This window comes from Bicyclus anynana, chromosome 1 (genome assembly GCF_947172395.1).
Source record: "Bicyclus anynana chromosome 1, ilBicAnyn1.1, whole genome shotgun sequence".
Taxonomy (NCBI): Eukaryota; Metazoa; Arthropoda; class Insecta; order Lepidoptera; family Nymphalidae; genus Bicyclus; species Bicyclus anynana.
Genome location: NC_069083.1, coordinates 1185685 through 1206457, shown reverse-complemented (window position 1 = coordinate 1206457; position 20773 = coordinate 1185685). Strand labels below are relative to the sequence as shown.

At 34.6% G+C, this 20773-nt stretch overlaps 2 protein-coding genes across 5 annotated transcripts in view; both read left to right on the top strand.

Moving 5' to 3' along the window:
* LOC112050867 (feline leukemia virus subgroup C receptor-related protein 2) overlaps positions 1–13956 on the top strand; it is a 56361-nt gene extending 42405 nt beyond the window's left edge. For all 4 annotated transcript variants that reach the window (XM_052891209.1, XM_052891140.1, XM_052891186.1 and 1 more), the window contains 6 exons: positions 4861–5085; positions 6217–6358; positions 6871–7070; positions 7435–7649; positions 8090–8195; positions 8590–13956. In XM_052891209.1, the coding sequence (XP_052747169.1) occupies positions 4861–5085; positions 6217–6358; positions 6871–7070; positions 7435–7649; positions 8090–8195; positions 8590–8751 (1050 nt within the window). In that variant the 3' untranslated portion in view covers positions 8752–13956. The remainder of the gene's footprint in view (positions 1–4860; positions 5086–6216; positions 6359–6870; positions 7071–7434; positions 7650–8089; positions 8196–8589) is intronic.
* A 1615-nt stretch (positions 13957–15571) lies between these two features.
* On the top strand, positions 15572–20705 carry LOC112050870 (centromere protein F-like). The gene is made up of 10 exons (XM_052881582.1): positions 15572–15641; positions 16188–16419; positions 16934–17083; positions 17685–17864; positions 18110–18188; positions 18933–19119; positions 19251–19375; positions 19795–19902; positions 20161–20241; positions 20649–20705. The coding sequence occupies exons 1-10, from the start codon at positions 15572–15574 to the stop codon at positions 20703–20705; spliced, it is 1269 nt and encodes a 422-aa protein (XP_052737542.1).
* The last annotated feature ends 68 nt before the right edge of the window (positions 20706–20773 follow it).

Sequence of the window (20773 nt, the reverse complement as noted above, 5' to 3'; positions counted from 1 at the left end):
TCATCACTTACCATCAGGTGAGATAGTAGTCAAGGGCTAACTTGTACATAATAAAAAAAAAACACGTGTTTAATTTTTTATAATATTTTAGTTTTGGGTGAAGATTTTGCTTATAAAAGCTAATTACTTAAACTAATTAAAGCTAAATAGATTAAAGTATATTTGGCTTGGTGTATACCAAGCTAAATATTAACGAAAATTGAAATGATTTTTTTTTTCGAAACTTGCACTCGGAACAAAATTAACAAATTTGTTTTATAATAGGTCCAATAATTAATTTAGTATTTACGAGTAATTACGATAAATGTCAGGGTAGATTCATAAACAATTGAAATATACCTGATGAATCAGTTATGAAAATAATTATATCAGAGTTAGAAGTAAAATATTTTTGTAAGCAGAAGATGGTTAACGTAAGATAATATAATAAGATAATAAATGGATAAAATATAATAAATGTATTTTTTTTACAGAATGCTACGAGTATTTTTAAACTTGAATGTGTGTAGGTAAACGAAATCCTTTGACCGTGTCGGATAAAATACAAGAAGTATAATTTACAATAGTATGTATTATGGAAATCGAATCCCATAATGTGTGGTTGTTCATAATTACACACACACGTGACGGATTTAAGTTTCAAGGATTATTTGGCCCATCAGAGCGTTCGCACATTTTGTATAACGTGAAATAATAAAGAAAAATCGATCTTCGATAAACGATCGACGCTCTTAGGCTACATAGCTTTTAATTCATGGCTTAGAAGGGGACCCGCCTAACCTTGCCACAGAGTAGATAAGCAGTATATCGAAATAATTTTAATACAACATTAATTGAACTGGAGTACATTGGTTTTATATTTATTTTTTACTCATATTTATAAACTTTCAATTTATTTTACTTCCACGTTCAAGTGCGACGCTGTTTTTTAAAAAAAAAAACATTTTGTACACAAAATTTTATTACTTGATATCAATTAGGTACAAGTTTTAGTACTTGATATTGACAATGCAGTTTCTAGCAGAATGCAACAAATACGAGCTCTAATGTGCTATGCCAATCGTTCCTAGGCATATGTTGAGTAATTAGAATATTAATTCATTGGCATAAGTATGATTACAGCCCCTATGTAATCGTTAATACCCCAATGCAGGAGCAGGCTTGCTTGCTACCCAACAAGCAACAATGCGTTTTGGTAAGTTAAACTTTAAAACGAACAATGGGAGTGTAAAACTGAGAACATCCTTACTCCATGCTAATATTGAGAATATCTTAAGTAAACAGGGAAATATTGAGATCGGCCGTAGACTTCAAAATTCTATCTATAAAAGCGTTGGATTTGAATCCAACACCTCATGGTTCGAAGCCGCATAGTCTAAACATTGGACTAACGAGGCAATTAATAGTAGTTACAAGTTTATGTGCTTGAGACTGAGTATGTAGCTCGTGACAATGTACGGATATCAGTCGACATTGTCATTGCCAACATCTCGAGTGGCTGCAACAATGCTCTTACTTTAAACACACTATTGAGTAAATGGTATTGAACCTTCAACAATGTAGGTAACAGGTAGGTATACCTACTTAACCACTTGTAATTAATTATTGTACTCTTTACAATATGATACAATTAGGTATGTTACGTTCTCTTAGCTGCTTAGTTCCAGTTACTTTAGGAAAACGGTAATAAAATATAACCTACTTTACTACTATTTAAGCCCTACCATTGGCAGTAGAGTTATTAAAATCAATTCAGTAGCTTCGGAGGCTATTTGCTACAAGCAAACAAATAATAATTCTTACTTCTTTATATTATTAGTAAAGATAACTATAGACTATTTACTTACTCAAAGATTTGCCTTTGATAAATATATTAACTATTTACTAAAGTAGTATTTTATTTTTTTTTGTCATTTTACGTTACAACTCGTAAGTATGAAAAAAATATCATCGACTATGATAAAATGAAAATTGTGGTTTGTATATTTAATGTAATTTCGAAGTGAATTGTCACGTTTGTGGTTTAACCATTGTTAATTGATGAACACAAAATCTACACAAGAAATAAAATTATTTGTTTATGACTGACTAGACTACTGGACTGGAAACAAGTAGATCTATGAAATAAAACACATAACATAAAACAAAGTACCCCACCGCGTCTGTATGTCTGTCTGTTTTGAAAAACTTTCATCAATAGATAGTGTAAATTACACTGATGAAATGAATTAGATGTCGGTATATATTATCCGTGCCGTGATAGCCCAGTGGATATGACCTCTGCCTCCGATTCCGGAGGGTGTAGGTGTGAATCCGGTCCGGAGCATACACCTCCAACTTTTCAGTTGTGTGCATTTTAAGAAATTAAATATCACGTGTCTCAATCGGTGAAGGAAAATATCGTGAGGAAACCTGCATACATAGAGAATTATCTTAATTCTCTGCGTGTGTGAAGTCTACCATCTACCAATCCGCATTGGGCCAGCGTGGTAGACTATTGGCCTTACCCCTCTCATTCTGAGAGGAGATTCGAACTCAGCAGTGAGCCGAATATGGGTTGATGACGACGACGACGATATAATATCCAAATCCATTGATGATTTTATAAAATGACTCATGGTGGAATATTTCTCTTTTTTATCTACTTTTTACCTAACGATAACTTACTACTTAAACTCATTTTTAACCGACTTCCAAAAAGGAGGTGGTTCTACGATCGGATGTATGTATGTTTTTTTTTATGTATGTCCAGCGATAATTCCGTCAATTATGGACCGATTTTGAAAATTCTTTTTTTATTTTGAAGGGTTTACTTCCAGGGACAAAAAAATGGGACCAATTTTTTTCATGTCAGGATCTGATGATGAATGAAAGAAAGCTGTTTCTGAAAGAACCACAGTAATTTTGTAGTTAAAACGTGTTTAATTAAAACATCACTGGCTTGGCACCGCCTTCAAACTGATCAGAAGGTAGCACATAGGTAGGATGTTATTTTTTGCTTTTTAGTTAAAGTTATTTTTTGACTTGGAAATCGGAAATTATTAAAATTTTTATATCTTTAAAGTTTACATCGATTCTCTCGTGGACGAAGTCGCAGGCATTTGCTAGTAGTAGCTAGGTAGTACATAAAATATCATGAGAAAATATAAATATAAATCATATGCGGGGTTACCGATCATTAACTTGATGGATATTGTAATCACAAATGGGTTTTTACCGACGAGACAGCTGTGTTTTAGTGCTTATTTCCTTGAGTTAAATAGTTGCTCAAAGACTAAAAGATGTGCCTAAGTAAAATAGCAATCTGTTTGAAAAAAAAAATTGCACGTGTTTAAGTTGATATACTGTATTTTCATACTGTGGCATTACAAGTAAATTAGTTTACTAACTATGATACAATGTTGTAAAAAACATTAGAGTAAAAAATTTAAAAAGAGACGTGACAAATATTAATAGTAAAAAAAAATATAATAGTACTCGTACCTAAACAATAATTATAACAATATTGAGGATAATACAATTTATTTATATTTGAAAAGCATTGTTAAATAGCTCGATAACAATGAAATGATTTTCAAGCATCAAGCAAAAATGATGATAATTCAAGCATCTGTTACAAAAAGTTCTATTTTAATATTATAAGGCATCCAAAGTGTTCGAAATAGTTACGAGTACCTATATTAAAGGATTAAAAATCAACTCTATCATTTGATATTAAACTTGTTACTTATTATCATAATAATCGACCGTCTCAAGTTTGCGGTGGATACAATATGAGGTAAAACGCATCAAAATAGGGGAAATCTTTTGTATTTCGTAATGATTTTCCTCAACACTTTGCGAGATTTATAAATGTATAATTTTATAATATTTTTCATCATCGGAAAGTTTTTCCCATTATTTTCCTTGATTGTTCTGATCAATCATTGTATAGGTATTAGAGATTCCATTTTGATAAGTTGCGTCCGGAACTTTGATGAATTGGTTAATTGGAAATTATTGGTATCCAGCCTACGTTCCCTTTAAAATTGGTTATCAGAAATTATGGTTCCCATAACTTTGTAGGCGTCATTTAATTAAAATTTTCCCAGTTGGTAGATAGATCGATAGATATTCTTTATTTGCACACCAAAAAGACAAATACAAGTGAAATAAAAACATATTAAGAAGAGATCAGCATACAAAAGGCGGCCTTATCGCTTAGTAGCGATTTCTTCCAGGCAACCTTTGGTTTAGGAAAACTTAAAGACATCAGCAGGTGGCGTAAAACAAAAATAACCATAGTATTAGTAATACACATACATACAAATAATTTACATCCTAATACGTAAACAATATTACACAAATACCTACAACAATGAATAAAATATACTAATAAATACATTAAACAATCATATTGAAGAGAAATAATAGATACAGATCGTCCTTACTGCACCAGATAGTGAGTTTTTACGGCATTTTTAAAAATGTCCAGTGACTTTGATTGCCGTATGTTCAAAGTTGGTGTTGCTCAATGAGTTTAAGATTATTTCGTAACCGAGAATGAGGCTTATCTCTATCTGGAAATTTTAGAGTACTTTAATTGGTCTCCTCGAAATACATAATATTTCTTTTAAATGCGCTATTTTCAGGAATTGTTGTCGGTTTCTAACGGTTTGGAAGGATTCCTACCGATGGTAGTCTGCAAGAAAATCAACAATTACATTAAGACTGCTCGACGAAATAAATAAAGCCTTTGGTGGTTATTGTAACAGAGTCAATCTTTATCACCCTAAATGAATGATGATGATGATGATGATGATGATGATGATGATGATGATGATGTAATGGTGCAATAAATGGCCCTGTATATCTTTTCAGGGTCTCCGAGTAACGACAATCATCGGCGCGTTCGGAACATGCGCGGGCGCTTGGTTGAAGGTGTTCTCGGTGCCGCAGGACATGTTCTGGCTTGGCTTTGCCGGTCAGACGGTAGTGGCGGTGGCCCAGGTGTTTATCCTGAACCTGCCGCCGCGCTTGGCCGCCGTGTGGTTCGGAGCTGACCAGGTGTCTTCCGCTTGCAGTATTGGCGTGTTTGGTAACCAGGTGAGATTTAACTTTCTTTTACTTGCACAGCCAATCTGCACTCCTAGTACTATTAACAAATGTGCTGCGAGTGTCCATTGTGGAGTACCCTCATTAGAATTCGACGCTTATTCGGTGGGTACTGTCTTCAAATGTCTAGGTCGATATATCAACCGATATACTTTCGCCGCTGGACATAAGCTTCTTGTAATAACTTCCAAACGCCACGGTCTCGAGCCGCCATTATCTAGTGGCTCCCCGTTATCTGTTTGTTGTCGTCGTTTTAACTAGCGCTGGGGTCGACCAACACTACGCTTTCCAGTGCGGTGTTCTAATCCAGCACCATGGGACCCCAGCGTCCGTCGGTTCTTCGAACTATATATAATGTGCCCTGCCCATTGCGCATCGCAATCGAGCATTTCCACCTATTATTTACTGCATTTGAAAAGAGCAAGTTTCCTGCTAATGTAGCGTGTCTGAATCACATCAGTTCAGTGTTTCAATAGTCGTAATGATTACGCACGATTGCCGCTAGGAAACGTTTATCCAATTGGATCTGGCACTCCGAGAGGGGTCTGGTGTGGATTTAGTTCGACTGTGACACCGTAATAGACTAATTTAGGTGTCATGAATTGTTCAGGTGCTTCTTTATTTGTTATATCTGTATATTGTTAGGATTTTTCCACGTAAATAAATAAGTTAAAAAAAAGAAACGTAAATCATTAGGTATTTTATAAAATTATGAATTGCACGAAAGTTTTGCATCGCATTGTGGAATTTCATCGCCAGTTTATGCTATCTTGTATAATTTGAACACCTTTAAAACAAGAAGCAATGTCCAAGCAAGCGTGCCCTTAATTTAGACTTCATTATTGCTTGCTTTCCATTATTAGCCTGAGAGGAGAGAAGAAGAATATTGTAACTTTGATGGGTTGTTGCTTGTTTTCGACAAAACTAGTTAGTTCTACGTCCCAGACTGATTTTAACCCGATGTCATGCCGGAATGTTAAGTTACTTGGCGGCAAGGTCATAACAGACTAGAGCTGAACCAAGAAGTTATATTTAAATCTGAAATTGCCTTTTGGCGAAGCATTTCTTCTGCTAACTGCGCTAGGCAGGTCGTTAAACTTTCTTGTACGTACATGTTCACAGCTAGGGGTGGCGCTGGGCTTCTTCCTGCCGCCCATGATAGTGCGCGCCACGGGCACCCCGGAGGAGATCGGCGCCGACCTGCAGGTCATGTTCTACCTGGTGGCTGGCTTCACCAGCGTGCTGTTCGTGTTCATCGTGCTCTGTGAGTTTTCTTTTGATATGTCATCGCTGGCTGTTACCGCAAGCACCGTCGTGCCGTCGTTGTGCATCACCGAATAGTTGCGTGAGCTCACTGAAGGAAAAGAGAAGCTAGAAGTATTCAGTAACTACTCCTTGCGAATTTTTCAGGTACATATAGGCTACGTGGAGTTGTTGTGGCTTCAAAACTGGTGGAGCAACAAAATTAAGTAAAATTACTTGATCTGGCTGACCTCCTTTAGAAACAGTGTCACGGTCTTAAACTCCTAAATAGTCTTATTATTATTGTTACTATGCAGCTAAAGAAAAATCTATACCTAGTTTTTTACATTTTATTTTGATATAGTAGAAAGGTGTACAGAAACAGCGCGATGGTGAGTAAATTGAAGGACCATTCTCCGTCAGTTTACACGCGCAAACCCGCTTGGTCCTTCATTTTACCAGCACATCTAATAATCAGACTTCCCGTAATTTCTCTAAAGAAGAAATAAACCAGAAAAAATCCGTTTGTCGTAGTTTTCAAAGCGGCACCACCCAGCCCGCCGTCCGCGGCCGCCGACCTGGGCGCCGCGCTCGACTCCAACTTCCTGCAGTCCATCAAGAAGCTGCTGACCAACCGCAACTACATCCTGCTGCTCATCTCGTACGGACTCAACGTGGGCGTCTTCTATGCCATCTCAACGCTGCTCAACGAGCTCGTGCTGACCTACTATCCAGTAAGAAATAAACCTTAAATTTCCCACACACTACCCTGTGATATTACCCTGGTGCCTTATATCACTTGTGATATCAGGTTATTTTATCCTGGTACCTTCAGGATGAAGTTTGTTAAAAACCCTGTCTGAGTTTGCTATTGGCTCCTCTCGGACCAATTTACGTTTGGAATCGTCGTAACTTTAATTTTAATTAATCACCTGATATTTTAAAAGTTCTTGTAAACCTCAACAAAATTTGCCAATATCCAGAGTTTCAGCAGGATATACTCGTATGATAACCATAACCTAGAAAAAGATTCTACTGACGGCATTATGAATGTTTTTATAAGCTTTATTTAAAACTGGTACTTACCTTTATTTTTAGGGTGCCAACACAGACGCCGGTCGCATAGGCCTGGTGATCGTGGTCGCCGGCATGTTAGGCTCGGTGGTGTGCGGCTTCATCCTGGACAAGACGCACCGCTTCAAGGAGACCACGCTGGCGGTGTACGCGGCTACCGTGGTCGGCATGATCATCTTCACCTTCACCCTGGACTGCGGGTACATCGCCGTTGTATACTTCAGCAGCATTTTCCTTGGGTAAGGCTTTTTATTTTAGATTATTAAGTATTTTTTTGCGTGTCTGTCTGTGAAATTGTAGCTTCCTAAACGAATAGACTAATTATGATATGGTTTATGTGACGTATTGTACTAAAGGGGGGTGCAATAAATTTGACGTATCTGTTTGGTTTGTTTGTGTATATTTGCTTGTCGATTTGTGGTATTGTAACTTCTAAACGAATAGGCGGATTATGACGCAGTTTGTTTTCTATAAAAGCTGACATTATGGCGATGATTCTTAAACTGGTACATAATAAAGATTTGATTAGGAAATCCAAAGATATCGAGGGTTTTCTGTAACACATCGGAAAGATTCTCTAAAATCGTAGAGAATTCTCCCAAAAGTTGTTTCAGCTAAACTCTTTTTAGCTAGAAAAACTTTTTTTGGGATTATTTAAATTTTAATTTGTTTGTTATAGTTTCTTCATGGCCGGGTATTTGCCGGTTGGATTCGAGTTCGCCTCCGAAGTCACTTACCCCGAGCCTGAAGGGACTACGTCTGGACTCCTCAACGCCTGTGCTCAGGTAAACATTACTCAAATATTATTCAATAATTTAAAAATATTATTATTTCATTGGGTAACTACAGGAGCATTGATTTATAAATGCCTACCTACGCAGATGACCGCCACTTCCGTTTAAATTACTTGGCGGAGTCTCCCATTGATTAATTGATTAAAATCCATTTAACAGGTGGGTGTACCATTTTAAAAATTTCAACGTTTTGCATATTTTATGTTAATATTCATCATTTATGTTATTGTATCTTTAAATGTGCACCCAAGGAAAGTCACAGGCCCTTAAGACACGCGAGCTTACCTATTTTAAGGGCCAGGACGTTATTGTAATAAAAAAAAATATAAATGGGTGAACCTCGTTTTGTTATTCGGATCTTAGACTATAATGTTCCTTCACGCAGGTGTTCGGCACGGTGTTGACGCTGCTCTTCGAGTGGATGTTGGGTCGCGTTGGCGACCGCTGGGCCGACCTCGCCATGTGCGGCGTGCTGGCGCTGGGCACCGCCGTCACCGCCGCCATCCAGCCCGACCTGCGCCGGCAGGCTGCGCAGAACAAGACATAAACAAACATAACTATAGTCTCTAGATATACACTATCGAGGTATCCCCAATAGGCCTAACAATGACGCCACAATTTAACTCGTCCTATCGACCAATTGCGACCGAACCGGATATATCGCTGTCTCGTTTGTACCAACGTTATGAAAGAGGGAGCGATATTTCTTGTTAGGTGCCTAGCCGATTTGTTTTTACGAGATGATGACGTGACGAGTATATTGAAGGTAGGTTTGTTTAACATATAACTTTAATCGAAGCCTCAATCGGTCGACAGTCAACGTTCGGTCTCCCTAGGTAACTGGAATATTGAGCCTATGTAAAATATATGGCAAATATTCTTTGAAAAAAACGACGTATGACGTCTCAATATCTGTTGATATGTTGTGTTATAGATCGAATAAAATGCAAAGTTCATTTAGATTTAGATGTTCAAAGAGAATGTTCGTTAAAATACTTACGTACTCAGAATAAGCTTATAAGTACGATACTTAGAAAAATAAGTACATTAGTTTTGACGATCTTCAGAACAAGGCATTGCGGCAGATTAACTAAGTAATACTATGGCGCCAGTACCTACGACCTATTACGTGTGACTACGAGTGAGGCCTATTACAAGCAGGCGCATTACAAGCAGGTAAGGCCTATTACGTATGGCAAAGAATACTTTACTATTTAGAGCCATATGTAAAAAAAATGGCATGGGAGGATTTTTAGAAATTTTACTAAACATTATGGCCTAGAAATTTTAAAACCTAACACATTATTATGTAGGTTGTTTTAATGATAAATAGTAATTAATAACATATATATGTACGATTTTAACATAAGTAGCATGTGTTTTATAAAACGTGACAATAAATGCGTGACTGCAGAAAATAACGAAATTTGAAACTATTTTATCTGATATACTATACCAAGGTTTAGCCTTTAGGAATCAAAAAAAATAATATTTTCATGTATTCATGTAGTAGAATAGAAGGTTTTTTCATATTATAATATACCCTAGTAACTTAATAGTGTTTGGATGTAGGTAGTTAATATTTTAAAAGATTTACAAAATATTATGTTTTGGAAATTATAAAAAGTACGTTTTAACCAAATAATTTAAAATTGTACTAAAATTGAGATTATACTTATTTGGTTATAGTAGCAGTTTCGTACATTGTTACCCTATTATCTTAATCTAAATTCATGTTTAATATTTGATGGGCCCGTTGATCACTTCGTGTATCTGTTTTGATCAGTTTTTTTATCAGTATTGATCAGTTGGTCATCTATATTGATCTGTTGGTATATCACTATTGATCAGTTGGTTATCTATATTGATCTGTTGCTGTATCACTATTGATCAGTTGGTGTATCAGTATTGATCAGTTGGTCATCTATATTGATCAGTTGGGGCATCAGTATTGATCAGTTGGTCATCTATATTGATCAGTTGGTGTATTACTATTGATCAGTTGGTCATCTATATTGATCTGATGGTGTATCACTATTGATCAGTTGGTCATCTATATTGATCTGTTGGTATATCACTATTGATCAGTTGGTTATCTATATTGATCTGTTGCTGTATCACTATTGATCAGTTGGTGTATCAGTATTGATCAGTTGGTCATCTATATTGATCAGTTGGGGCATCAGTATTGATCAGTTGGTCATCTATATTGATCAGTTGGTGTATTACTATTGATCAGTTGGTCATCTATATTGATCTGATGGTGTATCACTATTGATCAGTTGGTCATCTATATTGATCTGTTGGTGTATCACTATTGATCAGTTGGTCATCTATATTGATCAGTTGATGTATCACTTTTGATCAGTAGTTGGTCATCTTTATTAATCACTTGGTGTATCACTAAATATAAAATCATGATCTTCTACAAATATGGTCGCTAAGTGATTTTTCTATCCTCTAATTTATATTTAAGACGTAAACATTAATTTGTTATGAAACATACTTTCGCCATAACTACATTGCTTAAAGAAATCTCTTGGATAGTTACTACTATCTACTAATTTCATTACTCACAATAATTGTAACTGAAAATTGAGAAAACTTAAATCCAGTAAAAAGCTAGATTATTCGTAGATTATGTTTACTTTAAATTTTATTTTAAGAATTAAAAATTTTGCGTGTGACGAATTGGATGTTATTAAGTTATTTTAGTAAATTTAAGTAATCGGTCTTTAAGGCCTATTTGTTTTACAAATGGCAACTAATAAGTAGAATTAAGCATTTATTAAATTTAAGCAGCTTTAAACTATATATATTGTAATTCACCCTATGAAAGTAGGCTTTATGTCAGCCCTAGTGCAACGAAAAGAAACGTCATCCATATTATAGACAAACATCGAGACTTGGTCGCTAGTATGGCCCATGTAACAATGCTCGAAGTTAAGTACTCAAGCGATAGGGCGATGGAGCTATGCTTGGAGTATCTGGGTGATCAAATCAGAAATGAGGGGATCTTCAGAGAACTTACTTAAACTTACAGAGCTCAACGAATCACGAAGAGACAATGTAAGGTATATAATTTGAAGAGCCGATGGACGTTGGGGTCCATATGTGTCGAAATAGTGACCTCGCACTGTTAAGCGCAAGGGTCTTGGTGGATGGCATCATGGGGTAATGGGAGAGCCGCTGGACGCAGGTGGCTAAAAAGCGTGATGATTGGAAGTCCTTTCCTATGTCCTGCAATAAACGTACATCGGATGAGACAAACCGTATAAGTTCGACTTCGACTTCGACTCGTTTGCGCAGTACAGTGCGACCGAGTGTTAACGAATGAATGAAGAATGCGTGTGCTAATAAATGATAATGTTCAATTTGAAATTGAAGGCAATAAACTGCGTAACGCTATATACGTCAGATTTGAAAGATTAAGGTCTGGTTTCAATATCTTCTGATAAGTGATACTTATCACATATTTTGTCTTTGTCATTTGACATAAGGTACGAAAGTGACCAAACTTATCAGAACGTGAAACAACTGGCTTTAAAAATATAATGACAATATTTATGAGAAGTTACATAGCTTGATACGATATGCGATAATATTATAAGATCTGCTCAGGCAATATGGCTTTTACGTAACAATTTATTGATAATAATGATATTTATAATATATGAAATTTCCATAATTGTAGTGATTTGTATTTAAACATTTAACACAATTCTTTAAAATTACTTTAAAGATCAGAAAAGCTGCACATTTACAAAAATGATCCAATCATTCACAAAATTCGTTCACAATAAGTAAGTAATGAGTAATTTTTTTTAGTTGAATTGTTCATTAATCAGATTTTTTATAGGACCGAACAAAGATATCGAGCAATTAAAAGAATAAATAAAATAAAAAAGTAGAAAGAGATTATCTATTTTCAACGATTTGTGGATGATTTTTATAAGATGTGCGAAAAATACTCATTCAATATTTTCATGATGTGCGTGTTGCGACTTTAGTCTATACATTTAACGCATTTTTATACATCAACCAATCTAGCAATTAGTTTATGGTCATCAATATCTGAACGAAAATCGCACTTTGATTGTTATAGTTATTACCTACTCTCATTTTCTGCAGTTAACTGTGCTGTTTTCATACTACAGTTTTTGTGCAGACAAGCGTTTAACAGTCAATTTGACAGTAGACATTTGACAATTATTGACAGCGCGGAAGAAACAATCTATAACGAAACGAACCCTTACTTTATACATACAAACGCGTTCAGTCTGTCTTTTAGTCTGTCGTTCTACTACTACATCCAAATCAGAAAGGTCTTTCCGGAAGAGATTGACTATTACGTAGACAACTTCAGAGCGAAGTACGGTGAAGTTGACTTTGGATGTCAACTTCACCGTACTTCGAAGTTGAAGTTCTAGTGCATTTGCATGGCACTAGTTGACTCGACCGTTGTAGTCATGTTTGGATTCAAATGGTTTTTTTGTTAATTTATAAATTTCCTGATCATTTTATAACCGGCACGTTGGCTACAAGTTGGGACAAACTTTCATAAACGATAACTTCTGATTATACATTGTATAAATTGCATTTTATTAGGATTTAATTTAACAACGACAAAGACTTCACTTTTATTTATTAATATAATTACGCAAATATGTTAAATAGGTCGCTAAAATATAGTAAAACTCTTTTACAATTCCAGGATTCTGTGATTTCTATGGTTGAAGCTTTTTGGTTTCCTAAAGAAAGGCTTGTGATTTAATGTTAAAATAATATGATTTTAATATTATTAATGTAATCCCCAGATACAGTATTATTCTATTTTAAGAAAATATTGTTATATCTAACTTGTGCTTGTTGTAGTAAATTTTTAAATAGAAATGGTGTGTTATTCAGGTCGAAAAGGTTTAGTATCTGCATTCGATAATAATTTGATTATTATAAAAAATGTTTACAGAATTATTTAGTTGATATTCTTTGGTTTTATTAGTATCAGGAATAATAAAAATATATTAAAGAATTTATGGTTGACAAAGATTGATGTAGAAACTCAACTGGTTGGTTTGATTCTAATTGCATCAAACCGTAGACAAAATGCCACGCAGTACACCTATGCTTACATAACCTAGACCTATCTACTCTTTTCAATAATGGAAGGTATATTTGAATCGGTTATGTACATTTTTACGATTTCGATAAATTTCAGATTGTGACATCATTTTTGTAAAATTTCTAAATGGCCACTAATTTTGAAACCCTTTTGGTGCATTTATTTTTTACTGCAACTTTTAGAGTATAAAATTAAGATATTGCATTTTTATGGACGACAGTTATAATCGTCTGCAGACAAACCATGTTCGCCTTCTGTATGATACACCATAAGGTTGTGTAAGTGTATATTATATTGTGTCATTAATGTGCATATATATTATAAAAAAATATATTATAAAAAAAATATATTTACTATCGGTTTTTATTGCTTTTTTATCTTTTAAATTACAGTATTTTTTTTTCACTTGTTTATTTATTTTACACTTATTAAACGAACAAAATTATACGTCTAATGTAGGGTACTATATAATTTCTATCGTATTTGTGAGTTATTTTCATTGTTAAAATAAATATAATTTCCTCAAAAAAGATTTTTATTGTTTAATAGTAAGTAGGTAATATAGAAATAGTAACTGTAAACAACTTGATGTTAAAATATTGTTCAATAAAATTTGTTGATGTGCTGATACATTTTATTTTCAATCTCCCTATCTTATATTACGCGCGTGGTTCCCGTTCCTGTTGGAATATGGGGATAATATATAGCTTATAGCCTTCCTCTATAAATGGACTATCTAACACTGAAAGAATTTTTCAAATGGGACCAGTTGTTCCTGAGATTAGCGCGTTCAATCAATCAAACAAACAAACTCTTCAGTTTTATAATATTAGTAAAGATAATAACCTTATCCTCAGCATCATGTGATTTTAAATAAGATATAATAGAATGAATAAAATGAGATGACTGCCTGTGCGTCTGTTACTAAAAGAACATATAAAGATTGAAGATACCTACACTGAAAAGAGCAATCTTGGTTTTTTTAATAAAGGCTCTAATTTCATATTTACTCCCTAAATAAATAAGAAAATAAAATAAAAGATGAATATTTTGCAACTTCACTGTTTCAAATCAAAGCATCATAAATATGATTCTAAGTATAGCTTGGCAAGTTCTTTGTTGACACTCTCATGGTATGCGGGCGACGGTGGAGAAGGACAGCGCGGTTGTGAAGTCGTGCGCGTTAAGCAGATGCTGGAAGTGAGAGGTGCCTACCCACCTCCCGGCCCCCTCGGACCATCGGGAGTGTTACGAACGAATTTATCAAGCTATAGTGAGCTTTTCCTGCAACGCAAAGTAAATTGAACTGCTGCTGCACTTGCACTTGCGTATATTGTAGTGGTGGTAAAAGTTCACTAATACAAGAAACCACATGAGAATTACTCGTTTACAACTAGCAGACGCCCCGTGGTTCATCTGCGTAGTTTTTGTAAAACTAAAAACTCATTCATTTAGCATTATATCTGAGTCAATTTACGCCAACATATTCCTCACAGATTCGAAGTAACTTTCTAAGACCACTAACCGAGGGCCTCAGCTAAATCATATCATCTGCATAACGAATGCTATTCGTTGCAACACCATTAATTGAGCATCTGACACCAGCCTTACCAAGCCTCTCGTTTAACTGATTCAAATTAAATATATTGAACAGCCTAGGCGACGACAACCCTCCCTGTCTTATTCCATTTCATTTCATAAGCTGCACTGAAATCCGAATCCCACTTGACCACGTTCATCTGATTGCCATACCAATATTTAAACAATGAGATTATTTCTAATGGTGATAGAGTTTTTGAAGTCGATCTAGTAGTTTTGAGTTAAAACGAGACAAACAAAAAAGCAAATCCTACCTACTCACTCTCTACCTACTACTACCTACCGACTCATATATCTATGTTAGGTTAGGTTAGGTTAGGTTACTAATATATAATATTAGTTTAGAAATGGCAACACTGTAATTTTGCTAGTGTAAATACTAAGTATTGCACTTATCTGTGACACTATGCAGGCCAGTTGTCATGAGGGAGTCACCAATCGCGGCGTTGCCTTGGCGACAATGTTTGTAATATTTATGTAAATGAAGTAGTTCTATAGCTTTAACTGGATATTGCTTTTAATTTATAAAAAGAAAATTATCCGTACTATATTAATTAAGAAAAAAAAATGCTATTACTGAGCAGTGAATTAGGCAGTGACTTATAAATCGAAAGTTCAATGAAGTCATTCGCTATACTCAGTGACTATGTCGAGTGATGGAAAGGAAAACATCAGACATGTCACATGCACTAACCATGCAGCCAGGTCTGATAAAGGTAAGTTGGTGTACCTTAGTAAGTTTTTTTCTTTTTTTTTTAATTTGTACAAGTTAGCCCCTGACTACAATCTCACCTGATAAGTGATGATGGAATCTAAGATGGAAGCGGGCTAACTTGTTAGGAGGGGGATAAATAAAAATCCACACCCCATTCGGTTTCTACACGACATCGTATCGGAACGCTAAATCGCTTGGCGGTTCGTCTTTGTCAGTAGGGTGGTAACTAGCCACTGCCGAAGTTTCCGACCAGCCAGACCTGGACCAATTAAGAAAATCTCAATCGGCCCAGCCGCGGATCAAACTCAGGACCTCCGTCAAGTAAATCCACCGCGCATACCACTTCGCCGCGGAAGCCGTCAAAAAGTACTGACAAATTACCAAATCCCAAAGACATACTTATTACCTGGTAAGATTTAAATTTAAAGAATTAATTGACTCAATGTGGGCCTCAAATCCAGGTTCTCTCAGCTCTGAACAAAATTAAATCTGACAGTATAATAAGAACAATTACCTACTCAAATAATATAGCAAAAACTTTTTACAGACATCTCCAGGATATGTCCTTCAAAACAGAGCAGGCGTGAACTGGAGGACATTTATTTTTCCCTACAAGAGAACAACACACAGCTGAAGAAGACCGTCAATGGACAGCTGGAACATATCAAACTGTTGACCACGAAGGTCCATAGGATGACTGTACAGAAAAATGCATTTGTCAGTCAGAATAAAGAATGCTGCACTAGAGCTAAGGCATTTCTTAGCGAGCAGAAAGAGACGTAAGTTGAACAGTAAATTGATTAGACAGCACTTTTCAAACTCTTTTTCACTTGAAAAATAAGAAAGAAAGAAAATACGTACGTTCATTCATGTTTAATGTCACAAACAGTACATTCTATCTTAGAAATTATATGAATGTCTGTGACACAAAACAGAAAAGGTTTACAGCTACAGCTAAACATTAGCCGTTTAATATATGCCAAGCCAAGCCATTAATTATAATATACCTACCTAATTATGAGCCGTGATAGCCCAGTGGATATGACTTATACATCATCATCATCATCAATACATCATCATTATTATCAACCCACACTGCTGAGCTCAAGACTCCTCTCAAAATGAGAGAGGTTATTCCAATAGTCAACCACGCTGGCCCAATGCGGATTTTCAGACTTCACTCACGCAGAGAATAAAGAAAATGTTTTTCCATCACCGTTTGAGACACGTGGTATTTAATTTTCTTAAAATGCACACAACTAATCTGATATTATTACAAACTTTAAACTTCAGTATAGAAAATCTGAAGAAGACGAACGAGCGGCTCTCGGATAGGATCCGCATCCTGAACATGAGGCTATGTTCAGCCAAGCAGTTCCTCAAGCGAAGTTCCACTCCGTCTGCAGTCCGATGCATCAAACTCACGCCAAACGCGTCTATTAAGTATGATTGCATCTCTTCTCTTGTTAATATTGTTTTATTCATAATAGAAAATGTGTTTATTCATGTTTATTGTTACAAACTGTACATCTATTCTATTAAGTTAAAGTTAAGTAAGTTCTATTATACTGTAGTCTATTAAGTCAATAATTAAAATATATGAAACCCAACTGCCTAACCTGCTCGCACCTAGACATCCGCCGCGCGTATTTTAGTAATTCATAAATAACGTTTTTTAATTATAGGTTTTTTAATATGATATATCATTTTGAAATCCTCTCGATGAGCCCTTGAATTTGATACCTCGAATTTATAGCGTGTCATAATCGTCGGGTTCGTTTCTTTTAACCTCACCTATCTAAGAACACTTGAGTTATTAACAATATCCTAATATTAATTACGTAATTATTGCGCTTTGGATGATAAAAGGTAATAAAGAATATTACATACATACACACATACATACATACAAGATACGCCGCGAAAAACATATAACCCTTCTTTCAGTCGGGCAAAAGTGAAGAAGGTAATCTCTAGATCTACAGAAACTATTTTGTTTTATAACTTTAGGTACCTACTAAATAGGTTCTTTTAAACTACAAAGACTTCTACTAATAAAATATCATACTTTAAACAGTGTCTTATGTTTTAGAAATTCATCAATAATTGCTCTGAACACTAAGGAAAGTGATCTGAATGTAAGGACTGAAGCTAGCTCCAGCCATTTACTGAATAAGAGAGAAAGCACTACAAACATTGCTGCAGAAATGGATTCCACTGAAATGTATGTCTATGTACCTATAATTCTCAAAATAACTCCTACCCGTAGTTTATTGTGCTATAAATTGATAAAACAATGCATTTGTGCATAAGTTACAGCTGCAAAATAACACCATTTTGAGAAATACAGATTTACTACAGTAAAAAGTCATTGATTTATTAACTCAAGTTGCCCGATTAGATACGTTTATAACAATGAACTTGAATTCGGATACGAAGTTTTTTAATTTTTTTTATTAAATTTTTAAGCAAAGACGAGCCGTGCCAGCAAAACAAATGTCGAACTACGATCGACGAATTAAAACAGAAGATTGTAAATCTGGAAGAGGCAAGTACCTATATAGCTAACATATCTAAATTTGTTACTCGTATATTTGCGCTTAACTTAAGTACGGCTGTTCAGAAATTGCGTTTATGGCAGGTCGTGCGAATGGGACAAACATATTATCCAATTACAATTGTCTCGTTTTTTTTGTCTTTCTCTCTCACGTTACATCGCCCACTTGTCAGAAACGCAATTTCTGAGAGGCCGGACTTTACGATCCCTTGATAAGGTCTTAGTTGGTGCGCTCGCCTACAAGAAGTCTAGTCACTCTTACTTTGAATGTGCTTTAGTTTTTAAATATCTAACATAATACACCGATGTCAAAAACGGATTACACCAGCATGGGTGTTCAACTGGCCTATTCGCTAACGTAGTCACTTTTTAAAAATGAAAAAACACCGATTTGGCTTGAATTTTGAAGTCCTTCTATATAAGATAATATGTTACGATATAAAAAATGTATCATTCACTGAACTCGTAAGCAAACAAGACTCAAGATGACTATAATTTTCAAAAAACATTGATTAATCTAGCCAGCTGATTGAAAAAAAAATCGTGTTTAAAAAGGTCGATTGGATATTTAACCTCATAGAGACAACTTATCACGTTATTTGGTGATAGAAAAGAAAATGAAAAACTATTTTTTAAATGTTCTGAAAGCTTTAATCAATAGTACCTATCAAAATAATAAAATGGCACACACTCGATTGTTACAAAGCTTTTGACAAGATTACATAATATTTTTAGGAGTTAACAAAAACACATGAACAATATTCTGAGCGTATGTGTAAACTTGAGGAAGAGATGCAAGAATTGCGCGGTGAAAATTATAGAATGAAAGCACTTAAAGCGGAGAGTGAACACAGAATGGAAACAGAAGAGAAAAAATCAGAAGGACTGTTGCAGAAACTACGTAATACTGAAGCTCAGTGTGGTCAGTCTTTATTATCGTTAAATAATGAATTATAAATTTATAATTATCAATATTTTAAAAAATGCTGGGAGAAAACGTGTTAATTGAATGAATATTACTGGTACAAATATAATCTTGTATTGATTTTACAGTGAACCTTGTAACAGAGCTACAAATTGAGAAGAGTAAAGTATTAGAGCTAGAAACTCAAGTGAAATCAGCTGATATATCGAGTCAGGTTGCTGAAGCTCTTGAAAAGCATTTGATTACTACAATGGTGAGTGTATCCTAATCAATTTATTAAAAAACCGAATTATCAATTTTGTATCATTTAATGACCTTGGACTTTTAATGAAGTTCACAACACGATATAAATATTGTCCAATAAAAATAATGAACATACCGCATTATTTCTTGCAGACAAATCGCAAGTCAAGTTTGAAACTGAGCAAAACAGAACCACGAATTCTCGATGTTTGTGCATCTGACAATTATCATAGTTCATCGGTATTTTCACTTTTTTTTCTTTCTTTAGAGCTTTTTTAAAGACTATCATTCAAATAATAAATTCCACTTAAGTATAGTGTTTCCAAAATATATAATATTATATACAAAAAACCATTGACTTAATGCTTGTTATCACTTACATTTATAATGAAATAATGATAGTGATGGTTGATGAATTGAAACTTTTAGATGGCAGTATTAGATAATTCTGACATATCACGATTTGACCCAGGCCCCGAGAAAGAAAAGGTGGTGAACAAAAACTCTGATGACTCCGGATATGCAGATGACAAACAGGTTCAATTCAAAATTTTACTGATTATAAATTTAAATTTAATTAGGTAGTGATCTGCTATAAATGATGTTAGATACCAGACATATACATCATTCTCCGTCTTTTAAATTGGCCTGTCAAGTTTTAGATGAAAATAAATGCTATAAAATGAATTAAAGTTCGCTATAGAAAACGACTGAGTTAGGACACAGAAATTCCGTATTTTCTTTATTGAAACATATTTATCCGAATATCAATACTAATATCACTTTGTTTTACAGGAATCTCCAAAAGCCGAACAAAATATACTGGATCAGATAGCGAGTCTTCAATCTCAGTTAAATACTCTAAAGCTGTCGATGGTATATCATTTAAATATTATATTTCATTTTAAATAACCGACAACTCTCTGTTCTTAAACTAGAAGTTATGTATTTTTAATGACTTACAATGTAAATTACTACTTAATTTAATAATATTTGAATCTTTATTTTTTGGAATTTAGATTTTCAATAATAGTATAATAAATTTAAAAAACTAATTTTCAGAAAGATGGTGATAATATTGAAAATATTATTACGAACACAGCAGAAAAACGAAAGTCAGATTTAAGTGTAACGTATGGTAAATTAAATCTCAGCAACGACTGTTTTCAATCACCACAATCTAAGAGTATTGTAAATACTGACGAGTAAGTTGTTTTTTCAGGTATTATTATTCTTGTAAAACATAATAATTGAAATTTTTACATGCTTTTATGTTAATACAGATATTCTTCTCGTTCTTCGCCACACGATGGTCCTATATCATTGGAAGATATAAATAGAAGCCCTAGAAGTTGTTCAGCAAAAACTTTGCAACATGCTGAAAAACAAGATCCTCACAGTAAAATTC

Bases quoted from the DNA above. Each gene is read 5' to 3' on its own strand.
- LOC112050870 (XM_052881582.1), top strand. From the start codon at position 15,572: ATGTCGAGTGATGGAAAGGAAAACATCAGACATGTCACATGCACTAAC. The intron at 19,120-19,250 runs GTCAGTCTTTAT...TTGATTTTACAG, and splicing joins TAATACTGAAGCTCAGTGTG to TGAACCTTGTAACAGAGCTA. The intron at 19,376-19,794 runs GTGAGTGTATCC...TGAAACTTTTAG, and splicing joins AGCATTTGATTACTACAATG to ATGGCAGTATTAGATAATTC.